This window comes from Mustela nigripes, chromosome 5, assembly GCF_022355385.1.
Source record: "Mustela nigripes isolate SB6536 chromosome 5, MUSNIG.SB6536, whole genome shotgun sequence".
Classification (NCBI taxonomy): Eukaryota; Metazoa; Chordata; class Mammalia; order Carnivora; family Mustelidae; genus Mustela; species Mustela nigripes.
The window spans coordinates 61,705,684-61,725,780 of NC_081561.1; the positions used below are offsets into that span (position 1 = coordinate 61,705,684).

General features: G+C 42.7%; 1 protein-coding gene across 1 annotated transcript in view; it reads left to right on the top strand.

Annotated features, from left to right (window-relative positions):
- Nucleotides 1-20,097, top strand: part of USP49 (ubiquitin specific peptidase 49) — a 56,634-nt gene that overhangs the window by 31,645 nt on the left and 4,892 nt on the right. The window contains exons 2-4 of the mRNA XM_059400492.1: nt 13,690-15,058; nt 16,169-16,373; nt 19,658-19,766. Of these exons, the coding sequence (XP_059256475.1) occupies nt 13,718-15,058; nt 16,169-16,373; nt 19,658-19,766 (1,655 nt within the window). The 5' untranslated portion in view covers nt 13,690-13,717. The remainder of the gene's footprint in view (nt 1-13,689; nt 15,059-16,168; nt 16,374-19,657; nt 19,767-20,097) is intronic.

The following is a 20,097-nucleotide window of genomic DNA, read 5'->3' on the forward strand; positions in this document are numbered from 1 at the left end:
GGAAGCCTGCTTCTCTCTCTCTCTCTCTCTCTCTCTCTCTCTCTGCCTGCCTCTCTATCTACCTGTGATCTCTCTCTGTCAAATAAATAAATAAAATCTTTAAAAAAAAAATAACAAAATGAAAGGGCACCTGGGTGACTCAGTTAGTTAAGTGTTCAACTCTTGATTTCGTCTCAGGGTCTCAAGATTGAGCCCCATGTCAGGCTCTGTGCTGGGTGTGAAGCCTGCTTAAGATTCTGTCTTCCTCTCCCTTTGCCCTTCCCCCCTAAAAAATAATAAAAATGAAGAAATAAAAAACAAACTGAAGTTTACTAAGAAGTCAGGCTCAGACAACACATCTTCAGAAATGAAAGGTTTAACTTTAGAATAATTGCTTTTCTAGTTATTCATATGTATTAGAAGCTAATGAATTGCATACGTCCATTGTTTCATTATACTTCACTGATCTAATTTGGTGGTTATGTACAATGTTCAGTGCAGTTACCACAGGCAACATGGGAAGGTTGTTGGAAAAAATTATGAAGTCGTGAGGCTTATTTTTTGTGTTCTTATATATTTTGTTTCAGAGCCCTCCCTCCTTGGTGTCCATTACCCTTTATGGCTCAAGTCTGCCTTCTATTGGGTCTCAAGCAGTGATTCAGATTTTCTCTCCCTCTTTAGTTTCTTCCTCACTATATTTAAATCTACACAGCACCATGTCCCTCAGAGCTCTGCTTTCCACTTCCTGCTATGGTAAATTAATCTGCACTTAGGTGTTAGCCACTGATTGATTGGCTTTGTGCATTTCTCTTGTAAGATTCTATATTTGCCTTTATTGAGGATATCATTGTCTTAATCCAAAAGGTAGGACTCACAGCAGAATAGGAGGGCTGGCATCTTTAAAATAAGAGCAGAGGTGGCTGGAATTTGTGGGATTTAAACTACATGAAGTTCATTGCCTGGGTGTGCACTGGCCCTCTTTTCTCTTGTGTCTGCTTACTATAGTTGAGTTCCCAGAAGCACTTCTGCTTTATTCTTATACGAGAGATGAGGGTTCATGCACAGTTCATGTCTTTGAAAAGCCTTCTATGCCTTATTTGAAAGAAGGCCTCTTTTATATTTTTGCCATGCAGCACATTCTGTGGAACCTGTAAATATTCAATGGGCATACCCCCACTGGAGAGGGAGCAGAGACTGATTCTGCTTCTTTCATCCAGCTGCATTTTATGGTGCTATGGGTTTGTTTCTGACATCTTAATTGGACTTTCACTTTCCTTGCATTGTGTTGCGTAAAGGTCTTAAAGACCCAAGAAAAATAGATATTAGAAAAAAACCTTTAATTTGCTTGGGGAAAATAGTGATTTTTCTCATTTTTAATATAAAAGAATCATCTAATTTCTTGTTTAGGAGTATTTTTTTCCAAATGCCTTATTAAACGAAACTGTCTGGATAAAATCAAGATCAGACAACCAATTACTGTCAGCTGCTCAGTTAGCCAGCCCAACTTTAGGCCCTGTGGAGGCAAAAATAACTGTTCTCAGGGATAGGTGATAAGCTGGCCAAGTTAGCCAGGACTTTGCTTAGAAGCATGCACTTTCAGAGTGCAGTTACATGGCAACTGAACAACTCCCTGAAGGAGATACTATTGTGTACTGATTTTGATTTTACAGACTGAGAAACGGGCTATTGTGTGGCTTTACATTGTACTTGGAGCAGGATGTAGGAGGGTCCTCCTCCATTTACCCGATTGCCTTCACCGCCCCCTAGCGCACGCTCAGGCTCACACTCCTTCAGAGAGGTTGGTCCGGTGTGGAGGGATGTAGTTTGCTGACCAGTAAACTGGAATACTGTGAGGAGCTATTCCATGAAGGAAGGAAAGATCTCTTGAGAGTTGGGAAAGACAAGAGACTGCCCACGGAAATCACTTCTATGGACAAATTTTGGCAGTGGCCCCTGGGGAAGTAAAGTGGAAATGACCTTGGTACCTTGGCTGATAGGAAATTTCACATGATTGACACTTGACCCATGAAGGCTCTATGTTGCTGCTCTGCAGTAACCCAGAGAGGTCTGCACTTGGCTGGTCCTAAGCTTCTGGAGAGGGATTGTGGGGGTGGGGGTGGGGGTCCCTGTGCAATGATTAGAATATAACCTAAGAATATAATTCCTTAGGTTCTCCGTATACCATAAATATCACCCGACTACCTGTCTCCACATCTTTTCTAATGAAAACATGATAAACCGTGGATGCTCTGTGCTTATCTTCAGTCATCCTGCTGATGCCTGAATTTTTAAGACTGTTGAACAGTCTCCTCAGTGCCATATCTTTTTAAAAATAGATAACACATGATTTCTTTTTCCTAAAAGGTACAAAGGTTGGTGACTCCAAAGGTTGGAGTCTGCTTTCCATCTCCACCCGCAGCTTGCCACCACGGGGTGTGTGGTGTTACCAGTTTCTAGTTTAACCTCTTAATGCACATGGGGTGGGGGAGGTTTTATGAGTATAGTTATTTTTTAAAACAGTCATGATGGTATATTATATACACCACTCTGCCCCCCCCTTTTTTTCACATACTGTATTTGGAATTGTTGTGCAAATAGGTCTGCCTCTTCATAAAACAAAGCAAAATGAAAAACAACTGATGGTTTCCATTGTATGGCCCATTTATAATTTATTTAATTGGTTCTCCATTAAAGCGCCAGAGTGTTCTCTTTGCAGCTTCCAGTTTTCTCCTTTTGTGTGTATGTGACAAATACCCCTTTGTATTTGGCCCTTCTTTCTAGACATTTGTCTTCTTTGCTCTTGAAATAAAGTGCTTCAAAATTGTGTCTCCACTCATGCAAAATATGATGGGCCTTTGTCCTGAAAAATGTGCTTTGGTGTATTGACGGGGAAGGCCCGGAACTAAATATACTGCTATCATTTTAAGAAACAGGACATTAGGAAGAGGAAGTTCCCATTTCTTGGAACAGCCACTGAAATAACCAATACTGGCATCTAATCCTGACAATCCATTTGCAAATTCTAGTCAGATTTGTTTTCCATTCACAGAAATTGTTCTTTTTTTTCCTCTACAGGCAGTTCCTCCCATATATATGTGTCTTCCATACAAATGGCCATGTGTGGAAAGCCCTCTTCAGCCACGTGGGGGAGTGGGAGGAGGGAGATTTCCCAATTTCACTGCCTGGGCTGCAGCTGGGAGAGCAATTCTTGGCATTTCAAGTTGAAACTTTGAATTAATTTTCTCAAAATAATACATGTGGTCGTTAGCTTCCCTCCTGGTAGCTCTAGTATTCTAGTACTACACTGGAGATACACGATGGGCTTTCACTGGCCCATGTGCTATTTATAACATTGTTTCTCTGAGAAGACGATTCCAAAGTCTCAACTGGGAGACAACCTGTTGGTTGATGTTTGTGAATATTGGATTGGATCCATGTGACTGAGTGTTGCTTTGCCAAACATCCTGTGGCCTGGGAGTAACCTGTGTCTGCCTGGGGTCAGAGAATTGTGCTACTGTTTGCTAAGACCACAGTGAGCCTTAGGAAGGTACAAGAGGAGCTCCTTGACACCTGGATGATCAGAGTTAGAGAGGAAGAAGCAGAACTGTGAAAAAATGAGGGTATTTCTTTTCCAATAAAGGAAGAAGTTTCAGGGAGAAAACATTAGACCAAACAAGAGCATTTCTACAGACTGACTAAAGTGGTTTTGTGACCCCAAAAGACAGAGATACTCAGAATGTTCTTATGGGCAAAAAATCTGGTAGAGTTATTGAAAGCAACTTTGGGGGGCCTGCAGAGAGATCCTAAAGGGTATATTTGAAGCCCAGACCAAAGGATATTTTGCCAGCCATCTTCTCTGATTAAATGCTGCTGAGAAAAACTACTGCATTGATTTGGTGCATTCATGTGGGGAGGGTGCATTTCAAGCTAGATATGATGGTAAAATGATGATAGAGATAAAAAGTGTCCCAGGACTTCTCTAATTTGTGATAGGTTTGTATCAAGGTTTTCAAGAGTATATTCTTTATTATCTTAAAAATAAATTTTAAAATATTTATTTATTTTGAGAGACAGAGTGCACGCATGAGAGAGCACTATCAGAGGGGAGGGGTGGAGGGAGAGGGAGAAACAGACTCCCCACTGAGCAGAGAGCTCGGTGCAGGACTCTTATCCCAGGAACCCAGAGTCATGACCTCGACTGAGCCACCCAGGTGTCCCTGTCTTAAAACAATTTTTTGGAACTTTGTAAGCATACCCTAACAAAGATTCGACAATTATAAATGGTTTGACATCAACTAGCTTCAACAATTATGAATGGTTTGACAGTGTTTCATCTGTCTTCATGCCACTTTCCCCCTCCCAGAATAATTTAAAGCAGATTCCGTACATCATAATATTTCACCTATAGATACTTGAGATATCTCTAACATATAAAGACTTAAAAATATATATATATAACCACCATACCAGTGTCACATTAAACTAGTGTTTTCTAATACTTAGTCTGTGTTTAAATTTCTCCAGTTGTGGTGGAGAGGGAGGGATTACAAAGAGGCATGAAGAAATTTGAGGGGTGATGGATGGATGTGTTCATGCTTTTGATGGTGATTTTATAAGCATATACCACATTTCAAAAACTTACCAAATTATATACTTTAAATGTATGCAGTTTATTGTATGGCACTTAAACCTCATTGAAGCTGTTAAAAAACATAGTGATATAGGTAGAGGCAGACAATATTTTTTTTTTAAATATTTTATTTATTTCTTTGACAGAGATCACAAGTAGGCAAAGAGGCAGTCAGAGAGAGGAGGAAACAGGCTCCCCGCCGAGCAGAGAGCCCAAGCGGGGCTCGATCACAGGACCCTGAGATCATGACTTGAGCCGAAGGCAGTGGCTTAACCCACTGAGCCACCCAGGCGCCCGGCAGACAATATTTTAAAACATTTTTTCCCAGTTGTAGTTGGTTTGTTGAAATCAGGATTTAAATATGAACCACACACTGAGTGTGGTTGACATGTCTGTGGGTTTCATATAGTCTATAGTAGTTCCGTCCCCTCACCCCCTTTTTTGCTTTATGCTATGTATCTGCTAAAGACTTTAGATAATTGATGCTGTAGCATTTGCCACACTGGGATTTGGTAATCTGGCTAATTGGAGCCTTGTGTAGCATGTTCTGTCTCCCACATTTCTCATACCCTGGTAGTTAGATCCATATGCTTCAGGGGACTCACGTTCAGCTTATTCAGCCAAAGTACCTTATAGGTGATGCTGCTGTGAACCCCTTACTGCATCCTATCAGCATGTAGCATATAATGTATGATTGTCCTGCTTTTAGTGTGAAACTGATCAATGAGTCAGGTGTTTTCCACCTTACCCACCCCGATAAAAGTTTCCTGTTAGCTTTCATGTAGTATAAGGAGCTGCTGCTTCACTCCATTATTTCAGTAGGGGCAAATTGCTCGCTGGGTGTGTGTTTGTGTAATTTTTAATAGCTCTACTAAGGTGTAAACAATAAACTGCACATATTTAAAGGCCATAATCCGAGAAGTTCTGGCATACATATACACTTTGATGTATGTATACATTTTTGATGATTGACTGCCTTGCTGCTGTGGAGAACCTAGTGTTTGCGAGGCACACTGCAGGGACAAACCAGGATTCCTGTGGTCAGATTTTCAAAGGTTAACTCTGATTCTCTCAGTGGTCGCAACAGAAATTTTCCATATGGCAGAAGAGTAGAAGAGGGAGCCTTTAGTTTGGACCTTGCTTTCACACAAGCCCATCAAGTAGACCATGCCAAAACAACACCAGGTTGTAGCAAATAAGGCCTCTTTGATCAGGAGGTAGCATAAATTACTAAGCTCTGAATTAGACCCGTTTAATGAGTACACAGCTGACCTGGTTATCCTCTACTCTTGGCTGCCACTTCTTCTTCTTCTTTTTTTTTTTTAATATTTATTTGACAGAGATCACAAGTAGAGAGGTAGGCAGAGAGGGGGAGGGGAAGCAGGCTCCCTGCTGAACAGAGAGCCCAATGTGGGGCTTGATTCTAGGACCCTGAGATCGTGACCTGAACCGAAGGCAGAGGCTTAACCCACTGGGCCACCCAGGCGCCCTCCCCCCGCCCTTTCTTTTTTTAAGATTTTATTTATTTGAGAGGAGAGGGAGCACAAGCAAGGGGAGAGGCAGAGGGAGAAGCAGACTCTCTGCTGAGCAGGGAGGCGACGTGGGGCTTGATCGCAGGACACTGGGATCATGACCTGAGTTGAATGCAGATGCTTAGCGACTGAGCCACCCAGGTGCCCCTTGGCTGCCACTTCTCTGTGGAGTCACACGTAACATTTTTAAGAGCGCATCTGTGCTTATGTGTGTTTTCCCTGTGGATTCAGAATTTCTTGTGAGCCCACTTTTTTGGCCACCTTGTGGCCAGACTACTATAGTCCTGGACAAGGGGTTGAGCTTTAGGCACAGACCTCTTTGGCAATAGTATTAAGCTAATCAGTCAAAAAGTCTGATCTGTCAAAGGCCAGCTAGCTTAGCTTTGTTCCACAGATGGCATCTCTCTAACCCCCATCAGTCATCTTTTCTATCTTGAGTACCTGGAGACCTGGGTGAAATTGTATATATCTCAGTCATGATCGTTACAGCTACCAAAGGAACAAACAAAAAGCTCAAAACTACCTGGGTGGTTCAGTGGGTTAAGCCTCTGCCTTTGGCTCAGGTCGTGATCTCGGGGTCCCAGAATCGAGCCCCGAATCAGGCTCTCTGCTCAGCAGGGAGCCTGCATCCCCCTCCTTCTCTGCCTGCCTCTCTGCTTCTTTGTGATCTCTCTCTCTCTCTGTCAAATAAATAAAAATTTTTTTTTAAAAAAAGCTCAAAACACATTCAATAGCTTCATCTTGGAAATACTATTAATAGTAGTTTACATAATATAGGTATCAGAATGTGAAAATTCAATCTGAAATGAAGACTGCAATGAAATTGAAAGATTTTATGTTCAAAGTGCTTTTGTGGGACTCTGAATATACCAAAAATTGTTGAGAAGTATGGGTTTTTAAAAAATATTTTATTTAATTTGAGAGAGGGGGAGAGAGGGAGAGTATGTGTGTGTGTGCATGTGAGAAGGGTGGAGAGAGAGGGAGAGAGAAAATCCCAAGCAGATTCCTGGCTGAGTGTGGAGCCCCACATGGGGCATGATCTTACTACCCGAGACCATGACTGAGCCGAAACCAAGAGTCAGATGCTTAACTGACTAAGCCACCCAGACACCCCAGATACCCCTTTAATGGTATATAATGGTATATAAGCTATATCAATAAAGTACTTCATAGAAAGTATTTGTGAAAATTAAAATACATGATAGAAATGATACTCAACCTTCTAGGAATAGGTGAAATCACTGAGAGAAGAGCTGAGGGCAAAATCTTAAGGAAAGCATACATTTTAAGGAAGACAGAAACACGAAGACAGGGAAGGAGTGATTTCAGATGTAGGAAGAAAACCAGAGAACAATAGCTGAAAATTCAGGCTTATGAACTTAGCTATAAGGAAATTGCCAATAACCTTTGCAAAAATAGTTTCCATGAAATGAATGTGTTAAGGAGTGAGCTGTGAGGAAGGTGATGCAGCTGCACATTATGTTGTCAGAAGTAAAGTGGGCAGAAGGAGGAAGAGCCTAACAACAGTGTCAGTGATCATCTAGAGGCAGGGCGAACTTTTGTCTGTATGTCTCTCTTTCTCTGTCTAGACAGGAGAGACTTGAGCATGTGTGTACTTGGAGAGAAAGGTGAATGCACAGAGCATTTGTTCCTTCATGGTTGTGCTGTCTTTGTCATTTCGCTGCTGGGCCAGAGTCACAGCCCCTCCCCTGGGCAAAGCAGGGCTGTGGGCCCAGCCCAGAGCTCCCTAGATGAACACTACTCCTTTCTAATCCAAGAAGGCAGGTTCTCAGGCCAGTGAGACAGACATTACTACATGGGCATAACCTGCAATCTGCTCTCACCTACAATTATACAATCACTTCTGAACACCAGGACTTGATGGCCGAGGCCAGGTGAGCAGTGACATAGCTCACAAGGCTCGGGCATGCCCAGTACAGCAGCATACCATTACCTGTGGCTAAGAGCCGCTGCTGTTTCACTTGCCATCCATCCCAGCTCTTGGGTCAGAGAGCTAAAGAACCCATTTAGTCAGAGCCTCTGAAACCCTCTCAGAGAGTTCTGCCTCCCTGGTCTGCCTCCCTGGGAATCTCTGAGCCAGTGTCTTACCCTCCTCCCCCCCACTCCCTGCCACCCCCACATTCCTGGAGAATGGGAGAGGTGGGTAGGGGAGTGGCAGTGTGTGGGGACACTCCACCTGCTTAGCCACATCCCCACACGTACACTGTTTTAGCAAAGGGCTTCTGAACACTGTCTTTGACTAACCTCATCCCTCTCATGCTCTGCTGTGACTTTTTTTTTCTTCTTATTTTGTACTTATTGTTTTTGTCTTGTTTTTATTTTAGCCACCTAAAAATTCAAAAGGCTGGTTATATTGTATTTATAATACAGCCTTTTAGAGCCCTGCATAATTCTCTAGGATGTAGCATTCTTCCCTTTGGGTTATTAAGTGTGTCTTTCATCTTTTCCTTCATTTTATATTGGTATTAAATTATATTTTTCAATATCTTTTGGAAATAAAATGTTAGCTGAAAATAAAATTAATTTTTAATACTCATTTATAAAAATGTATTCACTATGCCTTTTTAAGCAATCTTTGTAAGTTTTGTGATACATGCAGTTCAGGGTACATTTAGTAAGTTGAAGGGTTAAAATACCCTGTGCTGTCGCATATGGCAGTGAGCAGAATCGCAGATGTTGATGATACCACGTAATTAGTATTCTTTTATGTAAATGAAGGCTGTCAGCATGTTACCATAGTGTCTACTCTCTCTGAAGCTGGAATTTATGCCACTTGGTCTCACCAAGACCAGGCAGGATTATTCCACTGTCCTTAGTTAAGAACTGAAAATAAATCAATATTATGAGAGAAAAGAAATGGAAATCTCCCCAAAGGAGATTCTTTTTTTCCTATTTGGTTTTTGTTGATTTCTCCCCCAGAAGTTTTGTTCTGATGCTGCAGTTACACAGGAGAACAATTGGACTAGTCCAATTAAAAGACAATCATATTTTTAAACTATAGATTCTTGAAAGATGATTGTAATATTCAGTCATCTCATACAGAGACTTTTTAAAAAATGGGATGTCTAGAAGTTTCTTAGCAGAACAAAGGCATGAATTTAAGATTTCATTACCTTTTAATTTAATATTTAGTGATACTAACTATAGTAGAATACTTTTAAATAGTGATTATGTCTTTTAGCTCCATTTGAGTCGTATTTTTAAAATGAAGTTATGGTAATTAAAGAAGCTAAAGCTAATATTTTGTCAAGTTTACCCTATGTGCAGATCAACCCAGGGTGTACAAGACAGTCATTGAAAGTTGCTGATCTGCTTAATGATGGAGAACGTTAAGGCACTTCTTGTTCTTTGCCAGTCACGCTGCAAGTCCATCTCTTGGATATTGGGTACTTGTCACCCTGGATGATGTCTATTTTAAGTGGAAATGTTAGGACTCTTATGAGCTTTGGGAATTATGAAGGAAAAATGTGTACATGTCAGAAAAATGTAAAATGGAATTCTTTATGCCTTTGGGTGTTAGGCCTTGTTTTTAAATAAAGTGGTCAGAGTGTATATGAGAGGTAAGTTAAACATTGTCTTTCTTGAACTAAGTATACTTGATTTTTTTTTTCTTTATTCTTTATTTTGTATGTTGGTTAAAGGGGCTTTTTTGTCTGTCACTTTGGGGTTGTTTCCATTTTGTGATCCAGATACGTTTTTTCTTTAGAGAAACTAGTCTGTCTAGCTTAAATCACTGTGGTGAGGTGCAAAGTAGCCCCATGTTTCCCTGAATGGATTTACTCTGCCATATGGCAGGTTAGTGAGTCACCACGACAGATTTGTAATGGGAAAAGGGCTGTGCAGGAAGGGATGTGCGTGATCAGCAGACTTATAGATCAGAAAATGAAATTGGAAGAAAGAATTTCCAGAGTGCCCTTTCCATTTGATAGCTCTCCACGGAGAGGGTGTGGAATGGTTTTTTAGTGTTTTTCTATTTTGGCTTTTGGTCGTTGCAGCATATTTTTTCTAGCACAGGAGTTGATCTTGCAAGGCATCAGTGTTATGGGTGTTGGGTCGCTGTGTTCCTGTTCACAGAGATAGTCTCTTTATAGGATTTGAAGCTGTGCTGTGTTTCATGTGATAAGATCTCAGTAACAATTAAATTCCTGAAGACACATCAAGGCTCGGCTAAAATGGGGATTTGCCAGGTTCTGAGTCATAAGAAGAAGCTATTCAGATACGATTCAGCAAGTGCCGAGTCTTTTGAGGGAAAGAAAACAAAAAGAAAAGCCAAGTGAGCTAAAGATCATATGTCCTGGGGTATTTAAGTCTGTGCTATCCAGTATTTCAGCCAATATGCACATGCAGCCACTATTTAAATTTAAATTAAGTAGAATTACATAAATTTAAAAGTTCAGTCCCTCAGTCTCACTAGCCACATTTCAAGTACTCAGGCACACAAGGTTAGTTAATATGGTATTAAGCAACACAGATAAATTATATTTTCCTCATTGCAGAAAGTTCTATTGGACAATGTTAGCCAAAGTGGAAGATTTTTTAAAAAAAGATTTTATTTATTTATTTGACAGAGAGACAGATCACAAGTAGGCAGAGAGAAAGGTAGGGGTGGGGGCGGGGTGGGGGGGAAGCAGGCTCCCCACTGAGCAGAGAGACTGATGCAGGTCTTGATCCCTGGACCCTGAGATCATTACCTGAGCCGATGTCAGAGGTTCAACCCATTGAGCCACCCAGGCACCTAAAGAAGATTTTGAGAAAGAAAATTCTTTCTTTGGTTTCCATGAGGACACCTTCATTCCTAAATAATTTATTGGATTAGCGCAGTGCTTCTAAGGTTTTTAATGTATAGGTGGGTCATCTGTAGGGCTTATTTAAAATGGAGATTTGAGACCCCTCTCCAGAGTCTCATTCATCAGGTTTGGAGTTGTGACCAGAAATCTGTACTTAAGTATCCTAGGGAATTCTGATGCTGGTAAGTGGCTCAGGAACTACATTTTTTTTAAATAGTAAGTGAGAAACTTGGGAATTGCCAGTCTCTCGATTCTTTCCCCCTTCATTCTTCCATTACTGACTTTCATTTGTGTCCCCAGTAATTGTTTGTAAGCATCCTATGTAGCCAACTTGAGCTCTTGATTGGTAGTAAGTAGCAAAAAGAAAATTCAGTTATTTACCATCTCATCTTTTAATGTATATGTGTTTTAATTTGGCTGTGCCGTATAAAAAGTAAACAAATGGTTATTTCAGTACCATTCTGGACTGTGTGGGAAGGTAATTCTGATAGAACGCCTTTGACCACTAAGAGTTGCGCACCCACAAAATTATAAAGGAGTAAAAAAAGAAATATAACACATGGTCTTCTCTCTGAAGATGATATCTAGTTTGGAAATGGATAAATACATCCAGAGAGCAGACTTAAAAGGGCACTTAGTAACAAATCAATAATTTGAAAAATAATGTAGGAAAAACTAAATCCTGAAAGAACTCAATGGAATAGCATGATCTAATCTGATTGAAAATCATCTAGGTTGCTTACTTTGTATGATTTTAAAGGTTTCTTATCTAGCGACTTGGCCTTTGCCAATCTGGAATAGGCAATAAAAAATGGAAAGGATCTCTAATTTGGTCCCGTGGTATAGTTGTGAGGGTTTTGGCAATAGTACCGGGCCAAAAAGGGCATCTGGAAACCAACTAAAGGGACTACTCACAGTGTAGTGGATTTAAAACTTCTCTGGGTGATTCCATAATCATGGAACTTCATTTGCTCATAGAAATTAAAGTGGAGAAGAAATGGGGATGAAGGAAGTTCACTTTATAAGAGGAACTGTCTTTAGGGAATTTCAAATACTGGTACGGCGGGGGTGGGGGGGACTGTCAAGGTTCCAAAGAATAAAAAGTTTTTCTTTTAAAATAATCCTTTAGCCTCTTCTTGGAGAAACTGCTCCTTAGGCTTATCTGAGGAACAACATTAGAAACAATGTTAGGAAGACAGGAAAGAAAAGGGAAAAAAGCTCAATATGTTGTTACCTTTTTTAAAAAGCATTTTCACATATATCATCTGAAAGATTCTTTTTTTCTTTTTTTTTTTTTTTAAGATTTTTAAAATTTATTCACCTGACAGAGAGATAGCACAAGTAGGCAGAGAGAGAGGGAGAAGCAGGCTCTCTGCTGAACAGGGAGCCCGACACGGGGCTTGGTCCCAGGACCCTGGATCATGACGCAAGCCAAAGGCAGAGGCTCAATCGACTGAGCCACCCAGATGCCCCTGCTTTTTTCTTTTTCTTTTTGCTTGATAGTTTGGTTAAACCAGTAGCCACTCCACCACTTGTCCTAAAAGTCAAATCTAATTCTGTATTTACCTATGCGTTCAGTAAAGGAAGTAAACCCTTTCCTACCCTTTCTACAAGACGGACATTTTCTTTTCACATTGTCTTAGTCCCTCAGGGTTGCTGTAACAGAAATACCATAGACTGAGTAGCTTATAAACAGCAAACATTTCTCACAGTTTGGGATGTCCAAGATCATGGCTCCAGATTCCATGTCTGGTAAGGACTTCCCGGTTTGTGACCATAACGTTGGCTTTTTGTTGTGTCTTTACATGGGTGAAGGGTGAGGGAACTGTTTTCTAAATCCCATTAGTGAAGGCTCATCCCATGACGGTCAACCCATTCTTGACCTAATCATCTCCCAAAGGCTTCGTCTCCTAGTGCCATTGCCGGGTGTGTGTGTGAGAGAGATATTTTAGCATATGAAAGGGGGTACACAAACATTCAACCATAGTAGACCTATAAAATGGTATTTAGATTGGAGCACTTGGTAGGTTCAGTTAGTAGAACATGTATGTGACTCTTGATCTAGGGCTTGTGAGTTTGAATTCCACATTAGGCATAGAGCCTACTTAAAAAAATTGTTTAGATTGAGGCTCACACACTACCTCCTTAGGGTGTTTGGATTCAAGAAAAAAAAAAGATACTTTGTACTGTAGAGGACTTTCTCTTTCTTACCTTTATCTTATCCTGTTACCTTTGCTTTGAAGTACATTGAAACAGACCTAAGATTGACTTTTTGAGGATCTTCATCTCTCACTGGTGTAAAAACATGTCTCTCTTGCCCTCTGTCCCTTTGTGCATACAACTAGGATCTTGATCAGTACAAGATATAGAGGCTTTCACTTCCAGGACATCATCAGTTCAGAGATGGTTCAGAATACAAGTTTTTTTCCCCTGGTGGCCAGTTGGGTGCAATATGAACTAAGGGTAATGCCATTTCCTCAGGAATACCAGTTAGCCTCGCATAAAAATTAGCTGATATTCAAGAATTAGTACAGGCTTAGAAAATGTAAAGATTCAACTTGGTGCTAAGCCCTCCCCCCAGTATTTCTTTCTTACTGTCTTTTTTAACCTTCCAACGGAACCAATTTTGAATTAAAATGTAATGAGCATTAAATTGAAAATGGCAGTTGCAAGCCTTTTCCTGGGAAAATATTTTGCTGAAAGCTCTCTCTCTCTCTTTCTGGGGGCTCTGTCGTGCCAGGTTGAAAGAGCGGAGCCTTCTCTGAGACATGGATAGATGCAAACATGTCGGGCGGTTGCGGCTCGCCCAGGACCACTCCATCCTGAACCCACAGAAGTGGTGCTGCCGGGAGTGCGCCACCACCGAGTCCGTGTGGGCTTGTCTCAAGTGCTCTCACGTGGCCTGCGGCCGCTACATCGAAGATCACGCCCTGAAACACTTTGAGGAGACCGGGCACCCGCTAGCCATGGAGGTCCGGGATCTGTACGTGTTCTGTTACCTGTGCAAGGACTACGTGCTCAATGACAACCCGGAGGGGGACCTGAAGCTGCTCAGAAGCTCCCTGCTGGCGGTCAGGGGCCAGAAGCAGGACCCGCCGCTGAGGCGTGGCCGGACGCTGCGGTCCATGGCCGCCGGCGAGGATGCAGTACCACCGCAGCGCGCTCCTCAGGGACAGCCGCAGATGCTCACGGCTCTGTGGTACCGGCGCCAGCGCCTGCTGGCCAAGACGCTGCGGCACTGGTTCGAGAAGAGCTCCCGCGGCCAGGCGAAGCTGGAGCAGCGGCGGCAGGAGGAGGCGCTGGAGCGCAAGAAGGAGGAGGCGCGGCAGCGGCGGCGCGAGGTGAAGAGGCGGCTGCTGGAGGAGCTGGCCAGCGCCCCCCCGCGCAAGAGCGCGCGCCTGCTGCTGCACGCCCCGCGCGCCGCCGACGCCCCGCGCCCCGCCTCACCGCGCGCGCCCACCGGGGGCCGCCTGCCGCCGCGCCGCGCGCCCGCCATGGCGCCGGGCGTCACCGGCCTGCGCAACCTGGGCAACACCTGCTACATGAACTCCATCCTGCAGGTGCTCAGCCACCTCCAGAAGTTCCGCGAATGTTTTCTGAACCTCGACCCTTCCCAGACCCAGCAGCTGTTTCCTAAGGCCCCCAACGGGAAGGCTCCGCTCTCCGGCAGGCCGGCCGGCGGCTCCGCCACCGAGCTGTCGGCCAGGAGCGAGGGGGCTGACGCTTGCGAGCGGGAGGCCCTCTGCTTCAATGGCGGGGCCTCCATCAGCAGGAGCCTAGAACTCATCCAGAACAAGGAGCCGAGCTCGAAGCACATTTCCCTCTGTCACGAACTGCACACCCTTTTCCGAGTCATGTGGTCCGGAAAGTGGGCCCTGGTGTCGCCCTTCGCCATGCTTCACTCGGTGTGGAGCCTGATCCCCGCCTTCCGCGGCTACGACCAGCAGGACGCGCAGGAGTTCTTGTGCGAGCTGCTGCACAAAGTGCAGCAGGAGCTCGAGTCCGAGGGCACCACGCGCCGGATTCTCATCCCCTTCTCCCAGAGGAAGCTCACCAAACAGGTCTTAAAGGTGGTGAACACCATATTCCACGGGCAGCTACTCAGTCAGGTAGGTTGCCTGCCCATCACATGGCAGGGAGTCTTACTGGTTAGTTGGGGCTTCCCTGAGTGCCTCTGCTAGGTTATTGGACGGACGAAGAGAGCCAGCATTTGCCGTCATGGTGCCTATCAGAGGGTGGCCATTGTACCTTCGGTTGTGCTGTGTGTTGTTATGGCCTTGTTGTTGAACTTGCCTCCTCTGTCTGGGCAGATCTTTAGTTGAATTTGCCATATCGCGTCATTTTCAGTGAATGTCTTTAATCTTTATGACAGTATTGGTGATATATATATATAATCTCATTGTTATAAGTAAGAATCTCTTGGCATGCCATCTTTGATCAATATTAGGAAATTGAACAGTTTGCCTATAGCCTTGGTTTCACAGTAGTTTGAAAGAGCCTTCTTCCTTCCAGAACATTCTGTACATACAGGGAAGGGAGATGGCTAGGAGGTTGCCAAAGGCCTAAGCAAGCCTCCCTTCTATTCCCCATTACCTCTCATTTGCTGTATCATAGGCCATGTAGGGACATAAGAAAAGACTCTTGAGTAAGACTTTGTGGAAATGTACAGAAAGAATTTTTTAAGTTAAAAAGGTGGGCAACATAATGGATTCAAGTAAAACCTCTACATTATGTTACAGAGGTTTGTGTGTCATATAAGGATACTGCCAGAAACAAGGGCAAAAAAGAGAGGCAGTTGGAGTGGGTAGAAGCAGCAAGGTTTGGATGAGGAAGGAATGATGACAAGAGAAACAGATAAGAATCTGTTAATTCTCTATCTCAGACTGATCTGAGAATGGTCCCATGATAACCCAGTCTGTACTGCCACAGCACTGAATGGTAGAGCATGCTTTAGAAGAGAAGAGAGAAAGGGGTAGGTAATGATCTCTGAGCTGTGTGGTTTTCCAGTTCCAGCTAGCATCATAGTTAGAAATGTATACTGACAGTAATATGCTCTAGTGCTCTTAAGGTTACATTTATTATTTTAATATTATAATTAAAGTTTTTTTGAAAACTATACACTTAGTTTTGGTAAGTTATGTGTTTTGTATAAATCAAGCAAAAATGTATGTGGGAAGCATGGAGGTTATATAACCTGTAAACCAAATTTTTCTTTCTAGGTCACATGTGTATCATGCAATTACAAATCCAATACCATTGAGCCCTTTTGGGATCTGTCCCTGGAATTCCCTGAACGGTATCACTGCATAGAAAAGGGGTTTGTCCCTTTGAATCAGACAGAGTGCCTGCTCACTGAGATGCTGGCCAAGTTCACAGAGACAGAGGCCCTGGAAGGGAGAATCTACGCTTGTGACCAGTGTAACAGTGAGTGCTGGGGGGGTAGAAGTGGAGAGGGAGAGGGGAAACATGCATCTGGACTGTCAGTGTAAGGTGCTGTTTTTGCCCTCTTAGTCCAAAGTAACACCGATAATATTGAGTGGTTCTAAAGCATCTTTTAAAGATTCTTTTCTCCCATTTTCCTGAAAACAAGCGTGTGGTCATCATTTGTTATAAAACAAAACAAAACTTAAGAGTTGGGCTTCCTTTGACTCCTGCTGTGATTGACATTAGTTCTTATCTTGGGAGGCATTTTCAAGTGTGGGTTCTGAAATGAGCCTCTAAGAATGTGAGTGCTTAGCTTTGTAGTGCTACAAGGTCCTGATTAAATTCATGAATATTGATCTGACAGTTTTGATTTCATCTAAAGATAGGTAGCATTGCTTGTTTGAGGGTTACAGTATCAGAAACATGTGCCTTGTACTATATTTGCAGATTTCAAGCCTGTCAGAATTGATGCTATAGATTGGTATGAGACCAGGAAGGCAAGCCAGAAGTGCATAATACATTTCATGGTTACTTTCTGCATTTGTTTCTTCACATGCCTTCACATGCCATGCATCTGGGGAAGGTCGTAAGACAGTATTTCTCTGTCAAGGCTCTCATTTTAAAGTGGAACTCTTTCCACGTGGTTATGTAGGTACCTTATGTAGAGCTCCTTGTGTCTTGCCACACTGCCACTTAGTGCATTTGCTAACCCAACACGTACAGAGGAAATGCAGAGCAAATACCTGGAAGTTCGAATTTGGGGTTGGAAACTAAAATTAATGGATTGTATAGATGTCTTGAGATCAATTTGCACCCATAAAGTAGTTGTGACTACAAGTTTTGAGAACCACAATTTTATGATAACCCTTATTAGAATATTTGCATATATGGTCTTTTAAAATAGTGAACTCTGGGAAACCTATTGTCCTTGAAGAGGCAGGACAAAAACAAAAAATCATGCTTGATATTATTCTCCCATTTTTAAACAAAATTTGATATGGTGTACTTGGTTAACTACAGAGTCACCTGCCCTGTTCCTTATCGAGATATAAAGGTTGTGACTTAAATTACCTTATTAGAACAGTATCTGTTTGTTTAAGGTAGTGATTATTCTAAAGCTTTTTACTTGTGAGGAACAGAAGGAGGTTAACAGCTTTAGCTCCCATCGTTCTCGGACAAGGCGGATTAAGGAGAAAATACTTTTATTTATTTTTGCAAGAAAGGATTATTTTTCTGTTTGCCAGATGTGCCAATGTATCAGGATTTCTCTAGGCAAGCTCAAATAGTAGGGAAGGAAAGCTATGGCGAAAGGTACGAGATGCATTGTTGTACTGTGCTTGTGAAGTTTAAAAACTATCAGGCTTCTACCTCTCTTCATGGCCAGCTTAATCAAATGGAGACAGAACTGATCAATCTCAGTTGAATCAGTAATTTCTTTTTCTTTGTGAATTTCATTTTAGGGAAACAAAGCCGATTCTGTATTGTCTTCATCTTAGCTCACATACTCCCTCTACTGAGAGTGGCAGTCACTGCCAGGGTTCCCAGGCAGCACTGCAATAGTTTCTGAAAATCTTTTGGGGAATTAGAATGTAAAAGAAGGCCAGGCCCCCCTTTGAATTTTCTTTCTGTTCATGCCCCACATATCATGACCACCAGCCCTACTGAAAAGTTCTCTGGCACACTCATCTGCTACAGCCTGTTATGAGAACCAGCAGCCACACGTCCTATTGTCCCAGGGAGCCCTGTGAAGCATCATTTGGCTGCGATTTGCTGCCTTTCATGAGTGGTATAGACAGGACTTAGATGTCAAGCTATTCAGACACTGAGACCATGGTATCTCAAAGGTAATTAGCAGGCAGCACAGAGGACCACTAGTTTTATATTCCCATCCATTCACTAGTCTAATTAATATAAAAATCGAGCAGTTGTCAGTAAATGGGTATAGAGAAGGCTTCCCATGGAAATTAAGAGAACTTTATTTCCATTGTTTATCTGATGTAATTTAGAAATGCATTCCCCCTCATAATTCAGTAGCTTTAGAAACAAAAAGAGAGTCTAACCACTGGTTCTTCTTTGGACTGGATGAATTTGGCCAGTCTGTCCACCTTTTCCTCCCATGTCCAGCCGTGTGCTTTTATCCAAGAAACATGTTTCAAAAACTAGATACAGCATAAAACTACGAAACTAGCAGTTTCTTTTGAAAATATTTGTATACGTCACAAATCATGCTGAAGAAAGAATCTGTTTAAATATTCTGTCCTTTAGCAATCCTGTGCCCTCTTACTTTTTTTCCAAGCCTGAAATATATGCATTATTCCCATTTTACAGGAGAGGAAACGAAAGATGAGAGTTTTGAACAGCATACAACTAGCTGTGAGCAGGAAATAGAATTAGGCCTACTTGATGAAAACAAAAACTTTTAAAATTACATTCTGGTGCATCACAATTTAAGTGCTAAGCCCATATATAAAGGCATAGAACCCTGACATGTGCATCTACTCTGCATGCGTGTTGTTGCAGCGACCTTCCAGTATATTTCATTAATAAATCCATGATATTGGGAATATATCACCCAAAACCCATACCAGTTTTGGAGGTTGCTGATACAAAAATTTGGAAGTGGAGGGGCGCCTCGGTGGCTCAGTGAGTTAAACCTCTGCTTTCAGCTCAGGTCATGATCTTAGGGTTTTGGGATGGAGCCCTGCATCCAGCTCTCTGCTCAGCAGGGAGCCTATTTCCCCATCTCTCTCTGCCTGCCTCTCTGCCTATTTGTGATCTCTGTCAAATAAATAAAATCTCTTTAAAAAAAATTGGAAGTGGATATATAAGCATTAGGTTTGGTTGTTTTCAGTTAACTCAAATAATGACTTTAAAATCAGGTATAATTTTTTTTCTGTTCATAGAAGTCTGAAGGACATTCAGGGACTAGCATAGTAGCTGCATGGTCACTGGGGACCCAAGCTCTTTCCACCTTTCAACGTGACTAGTTCAAGGCTTCCTTCCCCAAGGTTACCTCGTGGTCCAAGAGGAGCAGTTGCAGTCACCCTAAGAGTGCCATCACATGGTCATCCCTTCCGTGTCTGGGAGAACTGCTGTGGCCATACCAGGCAGGCATGTGGGGCTGGGAAATGCAGACTGACAAGGGGTCACAGCACTGCCCCAGATAAAACGAGGTCCTACTACTGAGAAATAAGGCATATTGGGTGGCAAGTCATAGTCTCTGCCATAGCCAAGAAGGAACGAGACTCCTCACAATCTGTCTTATACCTTCCCAAACCATATAGGCAAACGACGAAAATCCAATCCCAAACCCCTTGTTCTGAGTGAAGCTAGAAAGCAGTTAATGATCTACAGACTACCTCAGGTTCTCCGGCTGCACCTTAAAAGATTCAGGTGAGCTTGCTTTGGGGCCTTCCAGGTGGCTGTGAGCTGTGGGGACAGCTGCCTCAAAGGCTTTGGTGAGGGTGGATGTCTTCTTTGGTGTTGGGATGAGAAGCCTGTTCCCTAGAGACCTTGCACTTTCTATAGTGATTAAATGCTTCCTGCCCAGTGAGGCATGTTCAAGGGGGGTGGGGCAGCGGGCAGGAGAGGGCTTCAGCTTACACGGCTCTGTCCCATCAGCCAGCCTGTACTGGGTGTCTGTGCTTGGAGATTCTCTAGCCTCACCTGGGCTTATCAAGAATCACCTTCAGGACCAAATATGGCATAATCTGTGAAAAGAAGG